The sequence below is a fragment of the Anopheles arabiensis genome, chromosome 3, assembly GCF_016920715.1.
Source record: "Anopheles arabiensis isolate DONGOLA chromosome 3, AaraD3, whole genome shotgun sequence".
NCBI lineage: Eukaryota > Metazoa > Arthropoda > Insecta > Diptera > Culicidae > Anopheles > Anopheles arabiensis.
In genome coordinates, this window is record NC_053518.1 from 88,278,459 (window position 1) to 88,303,620 (window position 25,162).

Consider the following 25,162-nt stretch of genomic DNA (forward strand, 5'->3'; position numbering starts at 1 on the left):
CCCCCGCTGCCGTCCCGTGGCGCGCCAGCCAGCACAGCAAAACACTCGGCTAAGAATCGGTCCCCCCCAAGGGGTGGTGCAAAAGAGGAATAAACAAGTTTATCGCATAAAACCTGATTTAGGTGAGAACAAAGAAATGCATAAACTCTCCCTGTGTGTGTATGATGTTGTCGTTTTTTTTACACACATTTCGTTTTCCTCCAAAGGGAAATAATGTTCGCCCGGATTGGATGGATTAAGGAAAATCAAACCGAAGTAACGAGGAGCGCGCGTGCAGAACGGGGAAGTAGTCAGACGGGGGTTTGCAAAAAGGATTCCTTCGCACTTCGGAAAACTACTTCGGTGTGTATTTGTTACAGCTCTGTACCGCACGAGACGAGTTGGATAATCGTTATCGCTCCGGACAGTGGGTGAGGAGAGCTTGGGGTGACGGTATAGGGGGGGTGGCCCCTGGGTTCAATAACCAAATAAATTCGCAATCAAATTGACAGTGTGCTTTTCGTTCTGGTTCGCTTTTCGGGAAAAAATCGGAACCACCCGGGTTTCGGTGCAGCACACAGTGGAAAGGAAAAGCTAGCGAGAGGGGGCGTCTGTGGGTGGGTGTTTGTGTGAGATTATGTGTTTGGGTACGTGTCAATAAAGACGCATTTTACTTGCATCTTCCTAATCGTTGCCATGGGAAGGCCAAGGCGCCAGATCGAAGGAAAATCGTGTTTGCTTGGGGGAAAGTCTTACCAATAGCGTAATAAACCATTATTCGAAGTCATAAAAAGCAGGGAACGGGACAGTTTCCCCCCCATTTTTTGCGGCTTGAAACAGAGTTTGATTTTTGTTGAACGAGCTTTTTCGTCCTCGTTTGCTTGGTGTCATCACGACGTTTCTTCCGTTCCGTGCTTTAATGGGTTGATGCCACACACACAGACACATTAAGAGAAACACAGCTTCCTTCTCGGCCACAGTTGCGAATTGCATCCTTCGCTTGTCGATCGGAATCGTTTTTCGATGTAGCTGGTAAACTTCTTTTCTCAGCTTGTGTGTGTGCTTCCTTTTCCCCCAGAACCGGGTGTACCGAACCCCGAAGCCGATTCTTGTTGTCATGAAATCACACAAAGGCAAATAAATATTTATCACACAGCGTAGCACACCACGCTTACGACGCTGCTGTCGCCCAGGAGTGACGATGAAAATCGTCGGTTCCCTCAGTGGACGGACTGTGCCCATTAGGTGCAAAATCTTGGCAGGGAATGAATGGGGGAAAAATACAGAAAGAAAACACTGTAATATCGCGTTGACATCTCCTCACGTAACCATCACGCGTTACCACTCGCCCGGCGTGCATAATACTGCTGCACTAAGCTTTTTCGCTTCTTAGATAGCATGGCAATGGCTGTTCTTTCTTCGGCGGTCGGTTTTATCGGTTCATCGATAGCGCGCGAGCGTTAGATGGTGATGATGGCGTCCTTTTTTTAGTGAGGGTTATGGAATTTAGGTTTATAATATTCTTGGACAATTTCTGCGTTCAAAACCATGTGTAAAAAAGGGAAATATTTTCCGACGAATGTGATTAGTTGTTAATGAGTTCTCAATTGCAAATTCATTACAAAGTTGTATACAATTTATACAAAATATGAAAGTTTAAGCTTAACTATGAATACCAGCTTATCGTAGAGTTATTATGTTTTTGAATATATTACTCTTGTTGTGCGCTTATTAAATTTGGCATAAGCTACGTACAAACTATAAAAGAAGAAAAATAGACAGTGGAACAAAACAAACAAAAATAATAATAAATTATAACGAGACATCTATTTTTCATCTTTCGACTTTCTGTCGTAATGTTACCTTTTCCTTTGGTTATCTTTTATTAATTTCTTTGTACATTGATTCTGTTTTATTCATCTATGTTTTATACGTTTCATTCTATTCGATTCTATAAACATTCATTCCACTTTATGTTTACTTCGTTGTCTAGTTTAGTTGTCAATCAATTTATATTGTTTCCTTTGTTTTTATTGTAGTTATTTGATTGTTATATTTTTTTTTCTCTCGACTCAAAGTAGTATCATTCTTCTTCTTTTATTTGGTAACGTCCTACGCGGATATGCCGACCTACATAGGCTTTAAAGATATTATACCTTCCATACACCATGATACAAAATCATAATTCATTACAAGGTTTACAGCTCACTTTCGAATGTAAACATTATTATTCATCGCGTGCAAGATGTCAGTGCGCATCAATCTGATATTTAATTTCCATCATAATAATTTTTAATTTCATCAGCATGATTATCAACACTCATCGGTCCATTGTGATCGTTTTTTTCACCGGGGGCTTGAAGCCGCATCTCATCAAAATGAGTGCAACATTTTCAAAATTACAGGGTTTCCAAGCCAATTTCCAACATCTGCAACATTTTCCATTGTATGCGAGATATTTTTCAACAGCTGTCAAATGTTGTATTTGCATCACAATAATGTTTCAGTTCTTCCGCATGATTTTCAACACGACTCAAGCTGGATTGAATTTAATAGTTCTTTGTTATGTGTTATGTGTTGAAACTTAAATTTCATTTTGAAGCTAATAAACTGACAGCTTTTTAACAACATATTGGATGCGGTGAAAAACAATGGTTACATTCGAAACTTACTTGGAAAATCCTGTAATGATGCGCTAGAAAGTGACGTAGAAATGCATATAACACTAGTTTTGTAAATGTTGTACTAATTTAGATGAGATGCGGTTTCCAAACCCCGATGAAAAAACGATGGAAAAAATATACCCATGAAATGTTGAAAATCATGCTGAAGAAATTGAAAATGATTATGACGAAAATGAAATGTCATAATGATGTGGAAACACTTTTTGCACCAGGTGAAAAACAATATTTACATTTGAAAGAGACTGTGAATGTCAATAAAACTCGTTAAAATAATGTAATGAATGATAAAAGCGAAACAGTTTTGAACGCGAAAATGGGTTTTGCTCTTTTATTTATTTCTTGATAATTTTTACTTCCTTAAATGTAAAACAATGAATTTCTGATCACTAACAAATGCTTCACACACGCGCTTTGGTGCAGTAGCGCGCACTTGGTGGGATTCAAAATGTGATTCCAACGCCACCGCAACCTTACCATAGCGTTTCACTTGCCGCTGGCTACCCGAGGCGTAAGGATAAAAAGGAAAACATTTCCTCGGCATCGGGGCGAAAAAACATTTGCCTGCAAGTTAGTTGAAAAGCAATAAATGATATTGTCGGACCGTACAAACCGAACACATCCTCGAGAGAGTGAAGCGGTCATCGTGTGACGGGCGCGGATGGGAAGATTGCGGCGGCGGTTGCGAAAACATGAAAACATTTACCGAACACCACAGATCTCGGTGTGCGGCAAACGAAAGCCACTGCGCGCGACAACTGTTGAAGCAGCGTGGAGCAGCGGGGCAAGCAAAGGAAGTTTTGTTTTCACTGTTTTTGTTTGCCTTTTCGGCGGTGGTGGTGGTGGTGGTACTGGCAGCTGGCAGCAATGTCTTTCGTTGCTTTTAGAGCGATAAAAAGTGCAATCTTCTTATCGCCCTCGGTGCGAAATAGTTCTTTTACTGCAAACGGTGTGCCTCCTCCGCTCCTCCTCGCTCTGGCAATGGCCACTTCACGCTCTCTCCGTTCCTGAGCACAATGTATGCTGCATCCTGACAACCCCCGCGCCCGGGGGTGGTGTTCCACGGGTGACGGCTAGAGACGACATTTTCGCACCACCATTCCGGTGTGGTGCTGCCTGGCAGGGCGAGTGATGATGATGCTGACTTGGTGCTTGGTTTTGTGCAACCCGAACAACTGCAACCGAAAACGTCAACGACAAAGTTGATAAAGATTTCCCAGCCCCCAAATCCGGCAGCAGCAGCAGCAAGCATCCCAAGCTCTCTGCAGGCGATTGGGAAAGAGTGTCGGAAACTCTCCTGCCGCTGCCAACGCGGTGTGTGTGTGTACTAATGCCGGGGAAAGAATGTGCCACTTTCGAGTGGAATGACTTATTTCGGGCAGATTGGTTCTTGACGGAGCTAAGACGAAAGTGAAGTTAGCCGTAGAAAGGTTGGAATGTGCGTGTGGGTTTCTTTTTCTTCACTCTTCTGCTGCAAACAGTGCAGTGAAAGTGTTGTTTTTTCACTCGAATTGGAATGAAAATAGAGTCCACAAAAACAAATCGCTCCAAGAATGGTGCATTCCGGAGGTCACCATTGTTCCGGGCGAGTCGAATGGAAAATCGTTGTCTTTGACTTTGAGGGCTAGCTTTTTTGGTGGGAAACTTTTGAGTGGTTTGTTTCCTTTTCCCTTGAGAGGGGCGTTGGGTAAAGTTGGGAGTTTGGTTCGATGTAAAGCTAACGAAATAAGCTGTCAACTTCGAATTAAAAGAAAATAATTATTTGACCCCTCATGCTGTACTTACAATTCGTCATTGTTCAGCCTCACGTAATAATCGTGTTATCCTTGCGGGATTGGAGGGGAGGCATAACTAATACATTTGTGTGGTGCATAAGTAATATCTTCTTTATGTAATACGATTCATATTTGTGTTCATATCATATGAAATCCCAAGTGGCGAAAGAGACGCTCGAGATCCAAAACCGCTCTAATGTTACAACAACAACAGCTTGAAATCTCAAAGTGATCAAATAAGTCACATGATATTTTCTACTACCACCATTAAATGGTCACTAAGCTTATAAATCAATGTGAGTTTTCCATTATTAACATCAAACACCTGTGATTTCATTCATTTGGTGCCCTCGGACGATAGGGTTTCTGCTCGAATAATAGACGGGGGAAATCGAGCAAGGTTCGCAAAAGGGAAATCGAGTAGCAAAAACGTCCAGTTGTTACTGGTTAGGGGAATTTGGGGCAAGTGTGCCATATGGGGCAAGAGTGCCACCAAACATTTTTCCTTAAAAACTTTAGTTTAATGATCAATTGTGTATACAGTTGGTTGCTTTCCAACGAAAAGGTATACTGAGCCGAATTTCATATTGACCAATCGATATTTCGCATTGTTTTGAACTGATTTATATTGAGCTTCAAAATTGTGCAGAATATTATAATTTTTTCATCCAACCAAATAAGCTCTCAAAAATCATGCGAACAATCAACCGAGAAAATATTTACACCACCGTATAGCTGAGAAAACGTGAAATTTTTTGTGGGGTTAGTTGAAAAAACTTTCTTTTTGTCACTGAAATATTCAATTTCAAAAAAGTAACAACTTTTGGGGCAAAAGAGCCATCTCTATTTGGGGCAAGTGTGCCACCATCTTTCATAGGCGCGAGCTGTCAAAAATGTAAACATTGTTGTAGCGTTCAGTGGTATGGTCCGCTTTTACGAGCGGATTCTACTCCGGAAAAACAGACCAGCAACAACCCATATTGCGATACAGTTTGTGATGAAAAGGGGTTCATTGGTGACTCAAGACATGTAGGAATACATACACTAGTGGTACAAACGTAATTATTTCCAATTATCTAAGAAATACGGTTATTTTAACCAGGTGGCCATCTTGCCCCATGCGAGTGGCACTCTTGCCTTGCCCCATAACCCAAAAACATCGTCTTTTTGGACCCTTTTTAAAACGCTTCAAAAACTATGTTGTTTGCACTTTTTTCAAGCGAAATTCATTTATAAGTGAGGAAATAGATGTAAAATGGTTATGAGATTGAAATCGGCTTTTGAATAACACGTTTTAGTGAGTTATAACTTGAAATGCTTATGGTGGCACACTTGCCCCAAATTTCGCTACTATGGAATAGTTGCTATCAAATCATCATTATTTTTGCGGCAGTGGTGCCTAGCTTCCATAAAACGGATGCTGCTCGAAAAATCCAGTTATAATAACCGTTTCTCATGGTTACGACCGATCTATCGCCCGGCCTATCAAAAGATTGCAAGCAAAATAAATTTTTGTCATCCATCCAGCTCTTGAATTGTTCGAAAAAGATTCTCCAAAGGCTGCTAGACTCCCAGTCGGACAAATCGGACTTAATTTACCTCTATCTTACGACTAAATTACCGGTAATTTAAACCTAATTTAATGGTAAATTAGTAACCGTTAATTTACCCATTCGAGCAGTTTTGACAGATCCTATTCCTTCCTCTATTTTATTTTTATTTTTTATTCGGCAAAATTGTTAATAAATGACACGAAATGTATTATATTACAGTTTAATGGTTATATTCAATCATTTTCCTTAACTTATAAAAACGATTACAATGTATTTTTTTTAGCAAACTCGACTTGAACAGAAAAAGGAAGGTGATGCACAAATAGCACTAATAGACGCAATTTCTCGGCTGTTTTTTTATTTAACAGTTTTGAACATAGCGCCGACGTCTTCTTCCACTAAAAGGTCATTAAAATAATACTCTTTTAGTTCTTATTTATATCTTTTCACAGACAACAAACGACAACACTTCGTACCGCTAAATTGCTCCTAAATTACTGTTATGACAGACACAAAACTGCTCGAATGGGTAAATTAACAGTAGGCTGTCTGACTGGGTTCCCTCGCCTGAGTGAAACAGTGTGTTTGACAGATATTTTCTAGCAGAATAAGCATTGTAAAAAACGCAGGAAAGGGAAGGTTTCACCAGCAAAAACAGTCGATCGTTGGAAAGATATCTAGGATATTTTAAAATATTTTTGTTGTTTTTTAGATTGTATGCATTTCAAGAATTTCGTAAAAAAAATCCTTAATTTACCAAAAAAAAAGCTTCAAATGTCAGCTGTATTCTTAGTATGTTCAGCTCAGTTTATGTTTTGCTTTGATTTTTGGGAAGATGAAGCATATTGCAACACTATTTGTTTCTAAATTTTAAAATGCCTTTTTCAATAATCAAATATTGTGCAATCTTTCTCACCCACAATCTTAAAAAAAGGATGCAATTTCTTCTTGTTGCGCTGACCATTAAACGTGCGCGTGTTTCTCGTAAAACCCAGACCCAGTGATACCCCTCCCGTCCGGCAGTAGTGTCCCAAGCGCTTTGTGAAATCGGAAGAAACGTATGGGTAGAAAGTATGTGTGTGTGTGTGCTGCCCGATTTTCCACTCGTTGCATATTCCGTATGCAAAACTCACGGCGCAAATGAGGCAGAAGAACACATGTACAAACGGATCGTTGCGATGGCTCGTTAGCTGCAGCCTCCTCATGCACGTTGCGCTTGGTTGGGGGTTTTGCGGAGGAAAATAAAATTGGTGTATTTTCCACCAGCACCGTCTGTTGCAAAATAAGAAAAAGAAAGAAAAGTAAAACAAAAATGGAAAGGAAATCACATAAAAGCGATTCGATGTCGTAAAATTTCCCTATAAACGCGGACGAAAAAAAAAACAGCTCTTGATGGACAAAACTTGGGGAGCAAGGATATTTTCTTCCTTGCGATTCTTAACACTATGTAAGAAAGGGAAGCTGCACAAAAATTGTCCCAGGAGCGGGCGATCCCTTAGTCGACGACGGTTCGACGAAGCAAAATCAATAGTCCGCGGCATTACTTTTATGGTACAATAATCGTTATTGGATAAACACGGGGACCATAGTTTCTTATTGCTTTCTTCAAGAGCTGTCGTGGGGGGGGGAGCGGTCCGTTATCCATCCCGCGAGCCGAACATTTACTATGTAGCAACATGCAACACAACACAACCGTGCTCGGCATGGTACAACACGGAGACGATTTCAACGATGGTTTTCGTTGAAAAATGGTGCACAGGCAGGCGAACGGAACGCCCCCTGGCCTTATGCTACTTCCGCTCTCCTTATCGGCAGTACACGCCGGCGACAGAGAAGGCGGAACCGGAAGCCCCGGGTGGGAGGGCGTAAATTGATTATCAATAGCGTGGAGCATTAATTGAATCATTCTAACTCGGCGCCGTCAGTGGTGTACTCTGTTGCAACACGGGGATCAAGCCGGCCCTTCGAGTTGGGCGTCCCTGGCGTCCAGAAGTCGTCCCGGTGTTCTTCCCCACTAAAAGGAACATTGTTTTTAAAGCCGCGAACGTGCATTTTTGCGATGCATTTGCGATCGAACGGCCGTCCCTTCCATGCTGGTAGAGGAAGCGGTGGGGGGATGCGGGATTCATTGCCATTGTTACCATTATTATTGTTGCCATCGCGGTCACCCGGAAGCTCTTTACCGAGCAAGGGGGAGGAAGGGTTGCATCCATTAGGGTGCGGATGCGGGGCTGATGATGCTTTCTTCAATGGTGAGTGCATCATCGTTTGACGTCAAGACTTGGTGTGGTGGGTTCGAGCAACCCCTACAGTGGAGTTGGCTCTCTGGATGCGGCACAAAATCGATGGCAAACAGGACGTGACGGATTTTTCTGACGTGCCTGCACTGCAATCTACTGTTCGTTTTTTTTTCTCCAGTAACCAAGCTGGGCCATAGTGGTGGTATGCCGTTTGCAAGGGAAACGTTATTTTTAACGGAAATCTTATGCACGTCTTCACTCTGCGGGAGGTCGTTATTGTGTGATGGGTGGGTTGCGATCTTTTTAACCCATCAAGTATTGATGTAGTGTTATTGGTTAGAGAGGAAATTGTGTTTATTTTTCAATTTATAGCGCTCTATTGCATTTCTTGTGGTTCAAAATTTTGTAATCTTTTTGAAAAAAGAAGTATGAAATTTGAATAAAAATAGTCAATTTTATTTGTGTAGTATATAATTAATTAGTATATTATAATTAGTAATATAATGTAAAACCTCGAATTTTACTTATTTGAATTAAACGTTCAAGTTATAACAAAGGCACAAAATCACAAAGTAGAAAAATAGACAGAAGGCTGAAGGTGTTATCAGTACAACGATCCGTAAACGAATGATCTTTATTTTGACATTCAGATTATCGCACAGTTGTCACGGTGATGGTCATATTCTGATCCGGCATATTGGGCACTATGGTCTTATCAGGGGTCAAATCTCCAGGATATTACAATAATTTGTGTTTTTTTTTTACGATACATATTAGTACAGTTAACCCTCTCTTATTTGAGAGGCGATGGGACTGTCGAATAAGAGGGGTTTTCAAATTAGAGAGGTTGAAAGTGAATGAAAGGTCCATACAAATAAGAAAGAGACAGAACATTTAGTATGCAGCCTTAACTGTTGCTATAGGAAACTGCGAACAGAATCGCCAATTTGAGCATACATCATTCAATAACCATGGCAACACCATACACAAATAAGAGGGACACAGATTTCAGAGGTTTTCCAAATTAGAGGAACAAAAATGTACTGAAAATCAAGGGACTGTGCAAAATGTTCAAATAAGAGAGGTTTTTCAAATTGGAGAGGTGTCAAATAAGAGAGGGTTCACTGTATTAGCAAACTGTCAATCAATATATGTCAAATGTTTGTTGCTCAATTGTGAACATTTGATGTTTAAAACTGTTCCAATCGTTTGAAACAGGAAAATGGAAAGCAAAACGATTTTCAAATGTATCTTTGAATTGTACACAATTGGAAAATTCCACTATGGTGCAAAGAAACTTTTAATTATTAAAACTAATTGGGATCGGGTGGACCAGAAGATGATACATACAAGTCTAGCCAATTTATTGTTATTTAAGCCTAATTTCACTGTAAGTCATTTTTGCGCAAATAACATCGAGCTTACTCTTAAAATTTCCAGGATATACATTTTCTTTCTCTCTCTCTCTCTCTAGTTCGTGGCCAATTAATACCGCTTGTCGTTTTGCCTGTGATCCGATCCGTGTGCTATATAGCTAGGTCATGTTCATTCCCCGAAATAGAACAAGCTTATACTCATCACGCATAAGCTTAATCATTAGAAACGACCATACATTTCGCACCGTTGTGCCTCCTGCTGAACTCCCACAGCGGCTGTAGATTCATTTAATCGAGCACAACACGTCCACTTTTCATCGTCCGGATGTTATTAAAACCACGTACCACAGGGCTGGACTAGCACGACTTCAGTGCGAACAGTGCAAGCCAGCGCACATCAACTTGCTCGGACAACGCGGATTAACCATTTCGTATTATGGAGTGATACCGTCAACGGGATGGGTGGTACCATTGTCCTGCTTTATGCCCTCCTTCTCTCTCTCTGTCCTCATCTCTTGTTAGTATATGCAAGTACCTCCCATCGGAAGTGTAATTAGTCATTCGCAACAAACGATAAAAAATAACCACCACACCGACGTGAATAGAAAGGAAGCAGAGGGTACAACAAACAGACATACATTGTTTTACATACTGTACGCAAACCTGTCGTTTGGTTTGTTGCGGGTTGAGACAGGGGGCCACTGTTATGTTGGAGGGACGGGTTCGATGGGATCGGTAACCCACCATTGAAGCATTCATCACTTACGGCGATTGGAATCATTGTCACTTGCAGGCGCACACTCGCGCTGACCCCGATCGGTGTTTTGGATTTCGTTTTATTGTACCCCGGGCCTGGCTCTGTGGTCAGTTTCGGTGGGGGGAGAGGAAGGGTTTGGGTTGGCAAGGTTGGAAACAATTCTATTTATGCTCTCGGTGCTGGCTCTGGCTCCAGCCGCACCGAACCCCGGGAACCCCGAGTGTGGTCGCTTTCGAGTGTGTCAATCAATATGGGCGTACACTGCAGCAGTGTGTATGTGTGTGTGTCCTGCCTCGCATTCTAGCTGAGTGGGGGGGTGGGGGGTGGGTAGTGGTTGGTGTGTTGTTGTGGGCTCTTCCTGGCCGGCGGCCGGTCGGCATGTTGCTGGTACGGCGGAACGGTGACTAGAGGACGGTCTAAAAAGCCGCACTCGAGAGCTCGAGAGCGGTTGTTACGGGTGATGACGATGTCAATGCGGCGTCCTCCGGCTCGAAGGACCAAAATAATCGAAGTAGGCGAGGATGTATAGCTGTGTGTGTGTGTGTTTGTGTGAATACAATATAAATAAAATCCATATCGTTCGCACACGATACACCCAGCATCCCTGATGTGCTGGCTGGTCCGGTATGGACACCCGGTTCTGGCAGGGACTATTCAACAATTCCAGCACAATGCTTACTTCTTCACCTGCTGTGAAGTTTATCCACTTGAAATCAATCTCAATCAGGCCAATTTCGATTTTCTATGATCACGGCGGTGTGAGAGGGTCGTGTGGTGTGTGTGTGTGTACCAGAGTCCTATAAAAAGCCTTTAACGCTGCCCAATGTGGAACGATGCCAACAGCAGGTCCCGGTGCTTCAGATATGTGTTTGTGTACGTGTGTCGTTAGTGCACAACCCCATCATCTCCTGTCACCCTCGACCCTGTGGTAGAATTATTTTAACTACCGCTCACAAAGTCATCACCATCAGGAATTGCTGAATGAATGCAGGCAAGGTGTGCGCATAGTTTGTGGGTGACGGCACGGCCGGGGTTCGATCGCTTAGAATGCGAGCGTCAAGTGCACTAAAAGCACGTCGATTATTGACCGATGTGACAACTATTAGTTGTGTGTGTGTGTTGTCTTTGTCAACTTGTAGTTCCGGGCAAAGCGTTCGCCTCTCGGCAGGACCTCTCCGCGCAACACACAGCAGCAGGGAATCGTTTTGCTATTTCTAAAATGCTGCCTGAGGGTGTCGGAGAGAGGGTCCTGCCGGCAGGCATTTAGTCGATAATCCTTGCTGACAGTAATCGGTACCCGGAACACACATTTTGTCACCGCACACATCGCGATGTTATCAACCAGGCAGGCGTGTGGGACGCTGCTGTCCCGAATGGCTAATGGCTTAAGGGTTATTTATAGGAATCCATTCAATCCTGGAGTGTGCTGGGGACCGATCAAGCCTTCATTAATGGGTCGTAAGCAAAAATCCTACTATCTAGCCTGTTTGTTGATCTGTTCTCTGAGGTGTGTACTGGCACGGCAATTGTTTCAGACGAGAGCTTAACGGATAATCTAGAATGAAACGATCGATTATGGATGCATGTTTCCCAGCTGTAAGGGAAGAATTTAATAAAATATTGTAAGATTAAGAATTTAAAGTATTAACTATCAACTCAACAGGATAGTTTGGATCTAGAGCATTCCTTGGCGGCTATGACTCATTCTAATCTGATTATCCGTTCATTTTCCTTTCAAACATACAAACAAACGCACGCGAGACGGTACAATTGCTTTTTGAATTTCTTTACACGACTCCTTCCGATCGGATAACCGATTTACTTGCTCCACCGGGAGCTGCCAGTTCTAAATTTGCGTTGAAATGGTTTCCAACAAACAACCAAGCACACACACACTATATTGGACCACAAAACAGACCCACAACAACGGTCGCAATATCCGTTCTACGTTGTCGTAGATTTTTATGATCAAACTCTCAAAAGACCACACACAAACACAGAGAACCAGACGAAAAAAACGAAGTCGTCAAATTCGGCATCAGCTCGAAGCTGCTGTCATTCACTCTACCTAGTTTTTGATTCGTTAGTTTTCTCTCCCAACCTCCTCATCCTCAGCCTGCGGGAGTTTGATTCTTTCGAAAATGGCTCCAAAGCGACCTCTAGGACCTAGAAACCTTGGATCAATAGAAGGATATGCAAATCGATGCTTCGGTCGAATTTATCGCTCTAGGAATGTAGACGTCGGTCGGCAAAGAGGATATCTTTCCCGTTTCGTTTTGTGTGTACTGTGATACGATATCGAACGGAGGGATGGATTTCAAAAGGGATATAGATCGTTGGATTTTGTGATTTGACCGTTAACACCAGTCGAGCTAATGTTTGGAAAATCCCTGGGAACAGTTTTAATAGCGGTTTGGCCCCGCTTTTCGTGTCCTCTCTCTCTCTGCTTCGCTATATATTGGCTATCGTTCGCTTCAGTTCGTCGTCTGTTTCGGCTGTCGTTAGAACCATTTGGAAAGGATTCGTTTCGTTTTGTGTGTGTGTGTGAATAGAAGAATCCTGATCGAAGTTTTAAATTGTTCAATCATACTATGAGCCCGCGCAGTCGAGTCCCTGGGGGTTTGGGGGAACGTATCACTTTCAGGAGGTTATTGCTTTTGGTTTCACTAATCGAGTGTTGGTTAAAATGCCTGCAAGAAGAAAAAAAAAACAGCTCGGTTTACTGGAGGACTCTGTTAGCCTGAATTTCACCGGCCATCGGGAGGAAGGACAACAAAGCACACACATTGAAGAGGCGGAAATTGTAGTTGAAAGCTTTTGTGATGTGATTTCCTCCTGCCGGAGTCCCGGCGTGAAAGCCTACCCATGTTTTACGTCACCGGATGTTTGACGCGTCCAAGAGGGATGCTGTCAAAATGAACACCCAACACACCCAAGAACGCTTTCCAACAGTGTTAATGTAAGAAAGATTCGGTTTTTCTGCTGTTGTTGTTGCTGTAGATGATGAACGATGCGATGAGCAATAAGGAAATTACATCGAAAATAACGCTGGATATAATTTAATCACTACCAATCATTGCTCATGCTCCCCTTCGAATACCCTCCCGAGAAGCATACAATTTATTAGCCCGCCTAAACGAATCAATTAAAACTGTGTGCGTGCAGTTCCGGGGATGCATTTAATTGCGGTCGGTAAAGTCCGCCAAAGTGGTGTCCCTTTGGCGGTTGCCGAAGAAGAAACCGTTGGCGCCAATCGGGCGGGCCAGAATTGACTCAGAGTAGGGACACACGCTGTCATCGGGTTAAGGCGCATGGACTACGGAGAGACAATTTAATTAAGACCACAAGTAGAGTGTACTACGTGAAGCAGGCACACCGAGAGAGAGAAAGATAGAGAGAGCAAGGGAATGGCGAATAAAAAAGAAAAATGAAAGGTCCACAGCAAAAGGACCCGATCGAAATATGGGCAGTGGTGTGGCAAGTTGTGAAAGTAATTGACACGAGCGAACGAGGAGCAGCAGCAAAAGAGGATGCAAAATGAGAGAGTGTAAGGTGAAGCCGCGCAACTGGTGTCGTTGTGTCGTCTGTGGTTGCCAATTTGTTCTGTTCGGTGGGTCCCTTTAGGTTCCGCCGTCTCAAACGGGGAAGGATGCGCGCCCGAAGGGATATATTTGTTGTTTTTTTTCCTTTCCGTAATCATTATTGCTACTGTTTTTTTGCCCGTTCTCTCGAATCGTAGTAACGCAATTCTTCGATCGGGGTATGTGTTTTCGTTCGGCTCGGCTAACTTGTAAAGACCGATGGTCATAATTCAATTGCGAACGAATTGATTCCCTATTAGCGGTTCTGCGGAAGTCCACAGACAGAGCGAAAGAGTATTGTCCGCGTCGATGGTATCTCGAGCTTGGGGAGGAACCTTCCTCTCCCGTTCTAACTAGACAGAGTGTTTACAGCGATTGGCATCGTGATGGTATTTTTGTGTCTGCAATTTTTCACCTTTGCACTCGTGCGGCGGCAGTATCGACACGAGCAAAAGAAACTTTAGTCTTAACTCTTTGAACTGCTTTTGCTGCAATCGAACGCGCCCTTGCTTGCCCATTAGTAAGTAAATTGACAGTTATTGCGCTGACTATGCTCCTCGATTGTCGTTTGTCGAGTTGTTTGTCATAAATCTAACCAACCCAACTAACCAACTAACTGCTGCAGATCAGTTGGGGCTGAGCTGTTGATAACTCTATGTTCTTTTGGAGAGCGAAAACTTGTTGCCGTTTTTGGCTTCACAACTGTGATTCGATTTGGCTCTGCATTGAAAAAATGGGGCAAGGCAATGCGTTATCCTTTCAAGTTCGATTCGTTTATTGATCCGTTTGAGTAGTGCATTAGAGAGTACCATTGCAAAAGTATAAACTCTGGAGAAATGGACACCAAGTCAGGATGGCCGAGCGGTCTAAGGCGCCAGATTTAAGCTCTGGTTCCCGTAAGGGAGCGTGGGTTCGAACCCCACTTCTGACAAGCAAAAGAGGATGAAATTTGTGGAATTGTGATTTATGTTACAATTAAATTCCGCACGTTTTATTACAACGAAACAATTACAATTATTTCCAAGACTTTTTCAGTAACTGGACTTTTACTTTACGTACTACGTACTACGTACTTCAATCTGATTGACTGCATTCCCTTAAATCCCTCTCTAAGTTGTAATTATGTGTGTAACCTCTAATGTAGTAGTTATCTAAAAGTTACAAAATGGTTGTTGAGAGCTGCTAAATATTACTTTATGAAACAGGAAAGAGTAAGCTGTTGTTTTTTTTTGTATTTTTGTTGTTGTAAACATGAAACACCATAAATAAAAAATCATTATTTTATTTATTTATTTAATTGATAGCGTTGATAAAAGTCTGCTGTATTATTTTGTTGATTTTTTTTAGAACCATAAAAACCCAGTAAAAATGAATACATATTTTGTTACTAGCGGTGTAGCTTGTCCTCTTACCTCGACCTGTTAATAAAACATAACAAAAAGAGTAACAGATGTTAGTAAATTACTACAGCTGTACAAACGTTTGAAAATTTGTTTAGTATGAATAATGTAGATGAATATGAAATTTCATTTAAAATAGAAAATATGTGCTTTTGGTGTTGCAACTAAGGTTTTGCCGTGCGACTGTCGCACGTAATAGTTGCGTTTGATGATTGTCACACGAATGGCTGTCGCGCAACATTTATTTCGTTGTGCCGTTAGAAAACGTTTGAAATGAATGGAAGCAACGATGAACGGCAGAAACGTAGCGTAGAATTAGTAGGCCTGTAAGCACCCTCTTGTTCAACCGGGTCCTGTGGCGCAATGGATAACGCGTCTGACTACGGATCAGAAGATTCCAGGTTCGACTCCTGGCAGGATCGCTCATGAGAAACTTTTTTTATTTTTTTCTTGTGTTAACGTGGAAATAATAGTGACACTTGTGTGATGTTTTTCTTCTATTTTTTTTATTTTTAGCAAAAGTACTTGATGCAATTTGGATACTTGGAAAAATCAAACATCGAAACGGGCAATCTACGAACGATCGAAGAACTGGAGCAAGCGGTTCGTTCGCTTCAGGTGAGTCTACTAAATGCCGTATACGTAAAATCGCAACATACTAGTTTTAATCTATTATTTCTTTTACAGAGATTCGGAGGTCTCAAGGAAACCGGAACCGTCGACGAGGAGACGCTCGCACTGATGCAAAGGCCACGCTGCGGTGCTCCGGACGATAAAGATTCGCTAGACTTCCGGCCATCGTACGAAGTGCGCCTGAAGCGGTCTCGGTCTCGACGGTACGTCATCCAGGGTCAGAAGTGGCAGAATCCCATCGTAACTTACAGGTAAGTGCACAGGATGTAGCAAAATCATTTTCAACCCCACGCACCCCAACCCCTACCAACCAGACCAATGACATGAAAGTGTCGCGTGCGCTTCGATACTCAATTTATTACTTAATTAAATTAAAACACAATCAACCTCGTAACTGATTTGGAAAAGTGGCACCTTCCCATCTCGGGCCGCCCCGGTGCCGCCGTCAATGGGTGCGCCATCTCACTTGACAGGAACAAATTGGCAAACAGCCGTCGTCTCGGCGTCTCGGTGGATGCAACGCGGCCAAGCAAAGGGGTTAGATTTAAACTGTTTACTTAACGTTTTAGGGAAGCAGATGGATCAATAGCACCGCGTACACCCACTGCACTTGCCCAGCGTAATTGAACTGCAAAGAAAATGAATCTTGTCCTCCTTTTGCCCCAGCCCCAGGTTTTGCTCGCTCAGATTCCGCCCGAGACGAGACAGCTAAATCGAATTGACAACTTGAGTGATTTTGTTTGTGTGGTGCTCCCGTCCGCTTCCGGTGCTAATTGTGCGCTTAATGAAGTACGGATAATTGACATCCCTTTTGGGAGGAGGGATGGGGCTAAGCCCGGAAGTTGGGAGAACATCTGCTCTCGGGGGTTTTGCAATTGCAAACAAGCGTCTTGTCCTTCTTCTCTAAGGTTAGGGTGAAGAAGTAGGCTCACGGTGGTGCGGAAGAAAGTCAAACAAACGCTTCACAACACAAACTTTCTTCACCTTTGTGTGCTTTGCTGTTCCGTGCCGTCCGGGTATAATGTTCTTCCCCGTGGTATGGGACAAAGTTTAGAACAAGACTGCCAAACTCCTTCTACGGTTAAGGGGTGTTCTCTGTCTTGATTTTGTTTTTTGCCTGCTGTCATTTTGGCATGGTTGGTAGCTTTTTTGGTAGTTATAATTCTGTGTTCCTCCTCTCTTTTGAACTCGCAAACCGTTAAACTAATGCAACGGCGGGACGCCGTCTCGTGCAGTCGTCGTTGGTCAACCACTTGTTGGATGTTGTTCAGCATTTGGTGGTTTCCTTGGCGGTGTGTTTTTCATCCCAGTCTCAGTCCGAAGCTCACACACACACACACACACACACACACACACACACACACACACACACACACACACACACACACACACACACACACACATATATATATTGTTTTGTTTATGCCTGACGACCTGGCTCTAAACAGTAGCTCGTTTAACAGATGGACTCACGTTTCGCTCACGGAGGACTCTGTTCAGTGTGTCAAAGTCTCCGATCCTCGGGACTGGCTTGACAAGGAAAGCTTTCTCCCTGGGTCGCCATTTTTATTTACATCACGTGCAGCCAAAAGAACCACGTCACGTGGAGCCACGTGCCTCTGAGTATGTCTACGTTTTGCTTCGCCAGGGATTCATCGTCCTGTACCGAATGTCCTTTTCAACCACTTGCAAGGGTTTGATGAAGTCTATGTGGCCCGTTCTTCCTGAGTTGTCAGAAAAAGAGAATTGGCAGTAAATGGTAAGAAAAACAATTGTTTCTTGCAACCAATGCAATTTGCCATCTCTGGTAAGCTTTTTTTTGGCAATCCAAAAACCTGAATATAAACTGGAAAATGTGACAACATAAAAGCGGTTAGAAGTTTATGAATTGCGCTAGCAGAAGCGGAGTAATGCACCAATGTAAGACAAGGAACTTCGGGGAATGAAACCTAAAGCTGTGAAAAAGGTCAAAACTTTACCGCTGACGAATGTTTCACAGAAAAAGTGTTTTCTTTCCGGCAGTAGTATTTAGCTTAAAACTAGTCGGTGGTCCTGTCGGGAAGCCGTAACGCAAGTTGTGTGTATGCTTGTTGAAAACCTTTGCAAATGTTTTAGTGGAAAGGTGGAAAGTTTTCCCTGGCTGTGAATGGCGTGGTTTTGCGTAATTGTTTGCAAATGTTGTCTGATTGTTTTCCAAACGGGGTTGTTTCCGGCTGTTTTACCAATAGGTTTGGCCTTCCGTAGGTGCTGTACTGCGTAACATTGCCTTGTCATGGCTTCTTGGTAAAGTTTCTTTTTCTATGAAGTTTATCAACAACAGGAAACAAGACTTGTCGAAGAAAATCTGTGCTGTGAAACAGTTTTAGTAATGTTTAACATTTAATAATTTTAACTAACAGTATTTCTCAAATATTGAATATCGATTAAAATCAATATTTAGAGCTATTTTTACAAACTTGATTTATATTTTTTGAATGTATTAGACTTGAATTTAGTAATAAATTGTATATATCTCATAACACCTAAAGTGGCCTTTTTGCTGAATTGCGCATTTGTAGTAATTATGTGCTCTCTACCGAAAACAATAAACATATCGGTGATAGTTAGATGTTCATTGCTGATACTCAATGAAAGTAGGTCATGACATGCCGAACGCTACGTGCGAGTGCTTGAGTTAAACCCTATAATCTGACTGACAAGCTGGGCTCAATGCCGACGCAAGCATAATCATGATTTTTCTGGCTGTGAACAGTGCTGCCAAATGCTATTGTCACAAGCACCAACCAATCACATGCTTGGTGACATTTTGTTTAGCACCCAACTCTTGGACACTCAGTTTGTCACGACATTTTCTGTGGGTGATAATAACGACATTCTTGGAATATACTTGGTCTCGCTCTGTCTAGTTTGATGGCCTGTCGAGTCAAATTGAGCGAAAAAATATGCTCATTTTGTTGCTTGGGACCACTCGCACGCACCGTATATCTCCCGTGACTATCGTGATGATCACCTACAGAAAATATCGCAACCAAGTGACGTATCAAGAGTTGTCACAAAATGTCACCAAGCATGTGAGGCTCGCAGCAACTGTTTGAATCTCACCTATGATCATCACAGTAGAGCTCATTATTATCAATAGAGACATTATTTTGTTTCAGGCGGAATTTGTCATGACTATGTCAGTGACGTTTTGCAGAACTGATTGCAGTAAAAAAAGTCATGACAAAGTAACTGACAAGCAATGGATGCTACATTGGGTACACCTCCATTCTTGATAATATTACTGCCCACCCGAGGGCATCCAATTGATTAAAATTCCATTTTGAGCATTCCATTTCCGATGCAATTACGCCTCAAACTGGAAATGTTGTCATAATTGTCGTAGTGATTCGAGAGCCACCATACGCGCATGAATGTTATTTTAACGGCTGATAGAATGTATTAAATGGGAAACCTATGTGTCCTACATTGTATCATAGGTGTGCTGAAACTAAACCACTTCTTCCAAAGCGCCAGGCGGCAGCATGCAGCAGCGTGAACGTTGAAATCGAATTTTAATTTCTGCGCGTTCCATATCGACTGTAATTAGATTTCGGAAGCGAAAATCTTCTCCTATAAGCATATTTTCCATTAAGGAACGAGGCACCCATATACACAGACACAGTGACACACCTGCCTTCCCTTGCCGTCGTCCTGTGTCACCGTCGACGTCCTGCATTTGCTCCGGCCCCAGTGCGACCGAAGCGACCGAAGCAATTTGCTACTAATAACAATAATTAATATATAATGTAATATTATCATCTCGTCGCAGCGGTCTCAGCCACTGCTTCTGTCTGCTTCCTTTGCCGTCGTTGGTTCAGGTGGATTCTCGCTCGCTGCAATGTAAAAACGGGGCTTCGCCGTGTGGCTTGTTGTTGCATTCCGTCGTTGTCGTTTTTCTTCGACGGCCGGGGCCAACACTCGCATTGCTCTCGTGGGAGCAATCTGTGTGTGTGTGCGGCACCAGTCGAGACAGGAAACCAAGAATGATGGGATTCGACCTTCTTTATATTGATGGTGTCGACGGTAGGGAGGCAGTGTGTGGGTGAGCCCTCTGTCCATGGCGCGCTGGACAGAGCGCTGAGCCCTTGGGAAAATGCTTTAATTGCTTTCTGTAGTAGCATTCGTTGAAAGCTTTTCCCTACCCTGCTGCATCGGGTGGCATTCCTACCCTGCTGACCTCCTAGGTGGTGCGCTAACCCCTTTGGTTGGTTGATTGGTGTGAATTTTTGGGGATGGAACATCTTCAGGACAGCAGGGACATACGCCCCGGTGATGTTTTATCTGCTAACGGTACGGAATACTGTGAGTAGTGTGAATTAGTGATGTGCTGTGTAGAGCGCACCCACGACTCCGATCCGACTCCGACTATTGTTAGTTCGATTCCGACTCCAGCAAAATGGAACCACTAGATCCGCCCGGAGTCGGAGTCGTTTGGAATCGTCTGGAGTAGACCGGAGTCGTCCGGAGTCGACGACTCCGAACGACTCCGAACGACTCCGGACGACTCCGATTCCGGGCGACTCCGAACGACTCCGGACGACTCCGGACGACTCCGAACGACTCCAAACGACTCCGAAAGACTCCGACTCCGGACGACTCCGGACGACTCCGGACGACTCCGGACGACTCCGAACGACTCCGAACGACTCCGAACGACTCCAAACGACTCCGAACGACTCCGAACGACTCTGACTCCGGGCGACTCCGAACGACTCCGAACGACTCCGAACGACTCCGAACGACTCCGAACGACCCTGAGCGACTCCGGATGACTCCGACTCCGGGCGACTCCTGACGACTCCGAACGACTCCGAACGACTCCGAACGACTCCGAAAGACTCCGGATGACTCCGGATGACTCCGACTCCGGGCGACTCCGGGCGGCTCCAGGCGACTCCGTACGGCTCCGGACGATTCCGAACGACTCCGAATATTGCAGCGAGGACCTACCTTCCGGAGTCGATTCCGAATTTATCGGAGTCGGATCGGAGTCGACTCCGAATTTTTCCCAACTTTACCCATCGCTATTTTGAATAGATAGCAACGAGGCGCGTTTGGTTCTTAGAACTGATAATTGTCACTATCGTGGCTAGAAATGTTCGAGTGGGCTTTTAGCTCACTTTCCAATCAGAAAAGATAGGATACACATCTAATATTTAATTAAAAAAGCAATATAATTAGACGTTCTATCGCGATTTTGAATGCAACTCGAGAAACAATTCAATTTGAAATAATTTCAACACTGATTCACAAAAGATAGCCTATTTAGTAATTTACCCACAATTTCATTAAATAAACGACTTCTTCTCTCCTTAATTGGTGCAATATTCATTCTACCAAGATTTAAGTAATAATTTAAATTTAATTTAAATCCCATTATTGATTGAGAGCTTTTACGATTCTAGCCAGCAGTTCTATATAAGGAGCGTAGTTTATATATATATATATATAAGGATTGAAAATGTTTGGGGGAAGAATTAATGGCTGGTATTATTGAATCCGTACGTAGCGGCGGCGTACGTCCCGACACTCATTTTCCTAACGTACTAGATGGTTGCTACAGTTATTTACCGCGGCGTTATAGGACCGGGTTCAAGAAATGTGTTGCCATCCCTAGAATTTCATGTGAGCGCCGTACGTTCCCGCTACGAACGGATTCAATAATACCAGCCAATATTTCACCAAGAAACGTTAAATCTGTTTATTTATTAAACGAAGCCATCTGGCCATGCTAGCGGACCGAGCTTAATACTAATCTTTTAACACTCAACACATCGTAACACTCAATGCTCACTTAACACTCAATACAAACACTCAACACATATTGCAAGAGCTGATCACAAAAATAAATTAATAAATGAGAGTTTCGCTCGTCAGTATAAGCTGCGCAACCTTTTTTTGAGTACATTTACACTTCCATGCTAGGTTGTGACAGTATCTGTCAAATGGATACAACCTGGATGATGTTTATTGTTCCACTAACATGCTTAATTTTCAGATTGTTGACTAGAAAAAGAAAATGCACGATTGTTGGCTAGAAATAGACATCTGTTAATATCTGTATTCCTCTTCCTATATTTTTGGTATATTTCGAACATCAAACTATCACTTATCAAACTATTACTAGCTGCTGCATTTAAGCTTTATCATAATTTTAATTTAAAGAAAATAAATAATTATAACATAACTTACTGCTAACAATAAGTTTAACAAAATAAAGCACCCTGTTGGGCTGTTCCGGTTACTCACCACGCACCAACTCAATCGCCATCCACTCGACGTCAAATGCAGATTAAAATCCTATCGCTTGCTATATCGGTAAGCTTTCGTTCACTGTCATCCAGGCTCAACAGAAACACGTGGCATTGCACACAGCTAGCCACACAGCTCTGTCACACTAAGGGACGTGAAAAACAAAAAAAAAACCCTGTCCATAAGCATTAAATCACAGCGAACCGAAGCGATGTGTAAGATTGGTTCAGCTTGTATGTATTTTTGTTGCTGTTACAAAACACCACCTGCTAAGCCACCTTTCCACCACCGTCCAGCTGGTTGATGAGTGGCCTAATGGATCGATGGATTGAGCCCCTGGTCCCCATTACCCGTGTCCATTCTGACCTTTTTTTCGTTGTTGCACATTTTCAATCAAGCAAGAAAAGCAACAGGTTGAAGAGAACGGACGGCGGCGCATATAGGAAAGAAACTTTCATTTCGAACCAGGATAGTATGTCTCCCGTGTCCCGGTGTGTGGTTGACATGGCCATGGTTGTGTCAAACAAGTGGTAGGCCCCTCGCCGTATGTGCCTTAACCCTTCGCATTGGATGAATTTTCCGTTTATTAGATTTACGGAAAATGCTTTGGCTGCCGTAGGATATGGAGCACGTTGTTGCTGACAAAACCCCTCCCCCTTGCAAACACGAGGCAATGGCACGAGGATGAACCCCGGGGGAGAGGGAAGGTCAGAATTTATGGGCTCCGAACCACACCGGCGACAGGCGACGGTCGCGTTCGTCACTTGACGGGACTTGAAATTAACCTCTTTTTTTCGCTCTTTCGTTTACTTGCTTTTTTCTTCCGTTTTTCATGAGGGAACGGATAATTTAAACACATTTTGCTTGATGCGAGGAGTGAGGAATTTTACACAGGATATTTCCATCACACCGTAAAAAAAGAGCCCTTTCGTCCTGCTGTGCTCTGTCCCTCTCTCTCTACCCGTAACACCGGGTGGCACCGGTAAAATATATATCTTTTACGATTGTGTACAGGTTTTAGTCCGCCCGCTCTAGCCATGCTCGTAATGGCAAATGTCAATCCTTTTAATTTCATCACACATCTTCCATTGTTGTCGTGTTTTTTGCTACATGTCAAAGGGTGTAAAAAGTAAAAGAAGAAACACTCCCCCCCTCTGGAACCCATTGGATTGTGTTTGTATAGAGTGTTATCCCATCAATTCTGGTGCGGTCACAGAGAAACACGGAGACAACACAGAGACGGTGGTGTGCACTGTGCGTGTTTGTACTGCAAGCTAAAGGACTTTTAGTTCGGTTGATTTTCTGCCACAAAAGCTCTACAAAAGTCACACTGTGTGTGTGTGAGGCCATGCTTCTCGGATGGGAAAACCATCCATTTCCGTTCGATGCACGCCTTCACGACATCATTTTGCCTCGACTAGAGTGATGTGTGAGAACCTGTTGTTTATTTTTTGTTTCGTCTCTCCTGTTTTGTTTTATTGACCATCACGAAGGAGTCTTCGAAGCACAAACCAAAGGCTCTCCAACACTCCTCCTCCATACCACAGTACCGAAGTAGCTTGTATCGTTTCGGTGTGCTTTTGCTTTTATTAATCTCTCAGACGTGATACCATTACTCGGTCGGTTTCATTTTCCGGTCGGGGTTTGGGTTGCACAGCCCGATTGTGTTGGAAGAGGCAAAACAGGAAAAAATAAAACTTCACACTGCGACTGATTGCTGAACTGGTTTGGGTCTCGGCTCCTGCAGGACCTCTCCGGACGGATGTTGTGGCAGAATGTGCAGCCAACATGCTCAGTGGTTGGCTGGGCGGTACAAAACCATTAGCAGCTGCAGTGTTAGCTTTTTGGCACCGTATCACGGTGAGCAAATCTAATGTTACAACACACACACACACATTTACACAAGCATATACACACTGATGTCGGTGGTAGTGGTGCTTAAAACCAACGAGATCATTTACGATGCAATTCGAACACGCGGTGTCGAATTTAACCACCAGGCGTCCCCATTTTACGCGTGCTTTTAGTTAGTGTTTTTTTTCCTTTCTTCTTCTTCTATTTGTTCTAGTCGTGTTTATTTTGCACAGTTACGACTGCAAATTGTAGGGGTTTTTTTTTTAATTCACAAAAATTCAGACGCTTTCATATACGAATTGAAAACAAGAGACAATTTAAAATTTCGTGTCGCTTCCTTTTTATTTGTTTAAATACCAATTGGATTATATGTCACACGCTGTACTAACAAGCTGAGCCGATTGCTTTTAATTGATTTTAAACACGCACTGGTGGTAAATAGGGGTTCAGTTTGATTAGATGTTAATAGGATATGAAACTAAAAATAACCTTAATTTATAAGAAAAAATGCAAAGGCAATTAAAATATTAAATATCACATTTGGATGATGCAATACATTGTTTCAAATTATATGCAATATAATTTATCCAAAGAATTCGTAAAAATCGTTGATACTCAAACAAACGGGGGCTTTGACCGATTTTAACCATATTTTTTTACATGAATATTGACATTTGAGAACGGTTGAATGACTTAAAAACTTCGTTACGGGGGCCTCAAAGATATATACAGGCCTTCTTCTTCTTCTTATTTTTCTTCACATTGGCGTAACGAGCTAGGTGCTTTCATGCAGGTCGAATGCAGGGGTTTCATGCAGATAGATGGGCCCATATGAGGCATGAACCCACGACGAGTAGGTTATTAAGTCGTGTTCGTTGATAACTATACCACAGGACCTCCCAGACAGGACCTGCTTTATTATGTTTTTATTTATAACAGCCGGTTTATTGTGTACTCTTTAAGGGTAGCTCATGAGTATTTTAACTTTTAGTTAACTATTAGTTAGAACATTTGAACTACTATTGAATGTTATGTAAAT

General features: G+C 42.8%; 1 protein-coding gene and 2 non-coding genes across 5 annotated transcripts in view; all 3 read left to right on the forward strand.

Annotated features, from left to right (window-relative positions):
- Positions 1-25,162, forward strand: part of LOC120900989 (matrix metalloproteinase-2) — a 264,511-nt gene that overhangs the window by 48,482 nt on the left and 190,867 nt on the right. For all 3 annotated transcript variants that reach the window (XM_040308652.1, XM_040308653.1, XM_040308654.1), the window contains 2 exons: positions 15,859-15,960; positions 16,030-16,226. In XM_040308652.1, coding sequence (XP_040164586.1) covers positions 15,859-15,960; positions 16,030-16,226 — 299 coding nt within the window. The remainder of the gene's footprint in view (positions 1-15,858; positions 15,961-16,029; positions 16,227-25,162) is intronic.
- Positions 14,790-14,873, forward strand: Trnal-uaa. The gene has a single exon. It is a non-coding gene; the product is annotated as a tRNA-Leu (tRNA).
- Trnar-acg lies at positions 15,692-15,764 on the forward strand. Its single transcript has one exon. It is a non-coding gene; the product is annotated as a tRNA-Arg (tRNA).